Source organism: Tupaia chinensis, unplaced genomic scaffold (genome assembly GCF_000334495.1).
Source record: "Tupaia chinensis unplaced genomic scaffold, TupChi_1.0 Scaffold145396_1, whole genome shotgun sequence".
Lineage (NCBI taxonomy): Eukaryota > Metazoa > Chordata > Mammalia > Scandentia > Tupaiidae > Tupaia > Tupaia belangeri.
Genome location: NW_006205257.1, coordinates 1,526,636 through 1,529,388, shown reverse-complemented (window position 1 = coordinate 1,529,388; position 2,753 = coordinate 1,526,636). Strand labels below are relative to the sequence as shown.

The 2,753-nt window shown below is 59.1% G+C and overlaps 1 protein-coding gene across 1 annotated transcript in view; it reads right to left on the bottom strand.

Annotated features, from left to right (window-relative positions):
• Nucleotides 1–2,753, bottom strand: part of SLC7A10 (solute carrier family 7 member 10) — a 76,307-nt gene that overhangs the window by 62,665 nt on the left and 10,889 nt on the right. Inside the window, exons 5-6 of the mRNA XM_006168013.2 lie at nucleotides 1,408–1,479; nucleotides 174–256 (exon numbers count right to left, since the gene is read on the bottom strand). Of these exons, the coding sequence (XP_006168075.1) occupies nucleotides 174–256; nucleotides 1,408–1,479 (155 nt within the window). The remainder of the gene's footprint in view (nucleotides 1–173; nucleotides 257–1,407; nucleotides 1,480–2,753) is intronic.

The following is a 2,753-nucleotide window of genomic DNA, read 5'->3' as shown; positions in this document are numbered from 1 at the left end:
GTGGCCTCTGGCAGCTGCCTGGGGCCAGGGGCAGGACCAGGCGGCCCCAGCCCTGGCAGCCCCCATCCTGCTGCATTGAGCCCCCAGGCCCCCACCCACCCGCTGGCTGCGGGTGGGGCCCCAGGAGTGGGGTCTCGAGGGTGCCCCTCCCTCCCCTGCCCTCAGTGCCCCACCTTGCTGTGCCAGATACTGACAGCTGTCCTTGGCGGGCACCATTGCCAGTCTGAAGCCAAATCCAGGTGGGGGTGGGGTGGGGCTGGTGATGAAGGGGGACATCTGACTGCCCAGAGGCCCCCGCCTGGCCCCGCCCCACCCCCACCCGGTCTAAGCCTGCCATTCTCTCTCAGTGTCTGCACTTCTGCGGAATTTGTTCCCTCCACCTGGAATGCTTATCCCTGCTCCTTTCCCCTGGCAAGTTTCTATTTGCATGAGACAGTTTGGACATCCCTTGGGTGAGCACTCGAGACCAGGTTCCCTGTCCCTCCTCTGAGCCCCTCGAGCTTAATGGCGCCCATGCCCAGGTGCGTGTCTGTAGAGGGCAGGCTCAGGTATCTGCGTCTGGCCCAACTAGTCAGGACTCCGTGCCTCCACCATGGAGTACAGGAAGAATGAGCAGGGGACAGCCGTGTCACCCAGCAACACGAAGTAGCCCTGAAATCCCCAGGGCTCTTCTCTGGGGGAAGTGTCATTTACTTTGCAAAGGACAGAAGCGACTAGCCCACAGCCAGCTGGCTGGAGGGTGCAGGGTCTAGGGCAGTGGCCAGAGGCTACTTCCTGTTGAGGGCCGATGGTAAACACCATAGGCTCCCAGGGCTGCAGGAGCGCTCAAGCGCTACAAGTCTTCAGCTTCCCTTGCTGGGCAAAAGTGGCCATAGACAACAAGAATGAGGGGTGTGGCCATGTTCCAATAAAGCTTTATTTATGGCCACTGAGATGTGAATTTCGTACCATGTCTATGTGTCATGCGGTAATATTCTCCCTCGATTGTTTCCACCCCAGTAGCAGGCTGGGTTTGGCCTGGGGGCTGTAACTGGCCAACTAACCCCTGGCCCAGGGTGAGAGTTAAGTGTATTTCCACCTTGCCCAGGATCAGCCTGGGGGGACCTCCTCCACAGCCCCAGCAGCTGCAGAGACAAGGAGGAAGCAAACTTATACACCCTCAGACACAAAGCATTGTAACCAACCTATTGTCTTACTAACTAACCATTTCCCAAGCCTTTGTCTCCTGGATTCAGTTACCCACTTCCCATCTCTGGACGTCTTTAGACCGGACTGTCCCCTTGTCCTCTGACTTATCTCTTCAACCTCTGGCTGGGCCTGAGAGCAACCCCTCGACCTGCCCAAGCTGGTGAGAATCCCAAGAGAAGGCCATTAGGTACCTGGAAGCTGCTAGCCACCACTCGTTACTGACAGGCTAACAGCATGGTCTGACCCACCTCCTGGTCCAGGTTGGCAGAGGAGCTGGGTGCACCCTCAGGGCTGTGAGAGGTGGGGAGAGGGTTATGGGGCTGAGAGGGGGTCTTGGCCAGGCAGTGGAGACACTACAGGCAATGGAATGTTCTAGACCAAGATCTGAAGGCAGGAGCTGGCAGAATCTAGTCCCTCAGCCCAGGACTAGATGCAAGGGGCTCCTCACTGGACAGAGCCTGACCCTTCCAGGAACAGCTTGTGGGTCCCAGTCTCAATCCTTGCTCTGACACACTCAGCAGGGTTTGCCTGGGTCTCCCACCATCCTGCTTATAGACCTGCCCCATGTCTTACACATGGCCTTCTCTATTTCAGACTCGTTGTTTGGGTTCAGCATTCTCTGGGCCACTCATTCAGTCAACCAACACTGCTAGACCACCAGGGACCTGCCAGATTGGCTCTTTCCAGGCAAAGACCCTTTCCAGTCCTTGCCCTGTGGAGCTGATAATCCGGCAAGGTAGACAGGTGACAGCCAAGTATTGAGGCCAAGAGCAGGGCCATCAGGGAGCGAGAGGAGCTGACAATAGAATGTCACCGGGCGGTGACTAGAGGCTGCCTCTCTGGGGAGGTGGCAATAGAGCTGAAACCTTACTGAGAAAAGGGGACAGCCAAGCAAAGACCTGAGGGAGCTGCAAGTCCAGAGAAACCAAGCGAAGTCCCAGAGATGGAGGCCAGCCGCATGGGGGGCAGATGGAACCACCATAGCCCCTCAGAGGGGCAGAGGTGTGGAGGGTGAGCGGGCCATACAGGCCCTTCCAGGAGCAGACTCGCTGCCCCTCAAACACGGTGCACGCTCAGCTACTGCGCAGAGCAAACAAACGTCACCCCAATAACCTGCTATCCAACCAACTTGCCACTTAACTAAGCCCTGTTTCCTGGGTTTAGAGTCACCCTCATCCCATCTCTGGGAAGCCTCTGGAGGCTGGGCGAGGACCAGGATCCGACTGGCATTTGCTCAGATCCCTGGCTGTTGGGTGAGGAGTCAGGCCTGGGACCTCTGGGCAGGGCAAGGGGAGCTGCCCGTCCTCACTGGGAGGCTGGTGTGTGGATGGAGCCTAGGACTTGCCAAAGGAGGTGAGGGCCGGGTCTCTTGCTGTGGCAGGCGTGGAGGGCTGAGCAGGAGTGGGCGGAGGACAGGCCCCGAGACTGCTGCTCTTGGCCTGGCTCTGGCGTGGGCGAGGTTTGTGGCCACAGGGGAGCCATGTGTGGGCATGTCCCAGGGCTGCCCGCCCGCCGCTCCAGACACAGGACCTGCAGGCAGGGGCGGCCACCACGACCCACCCGCG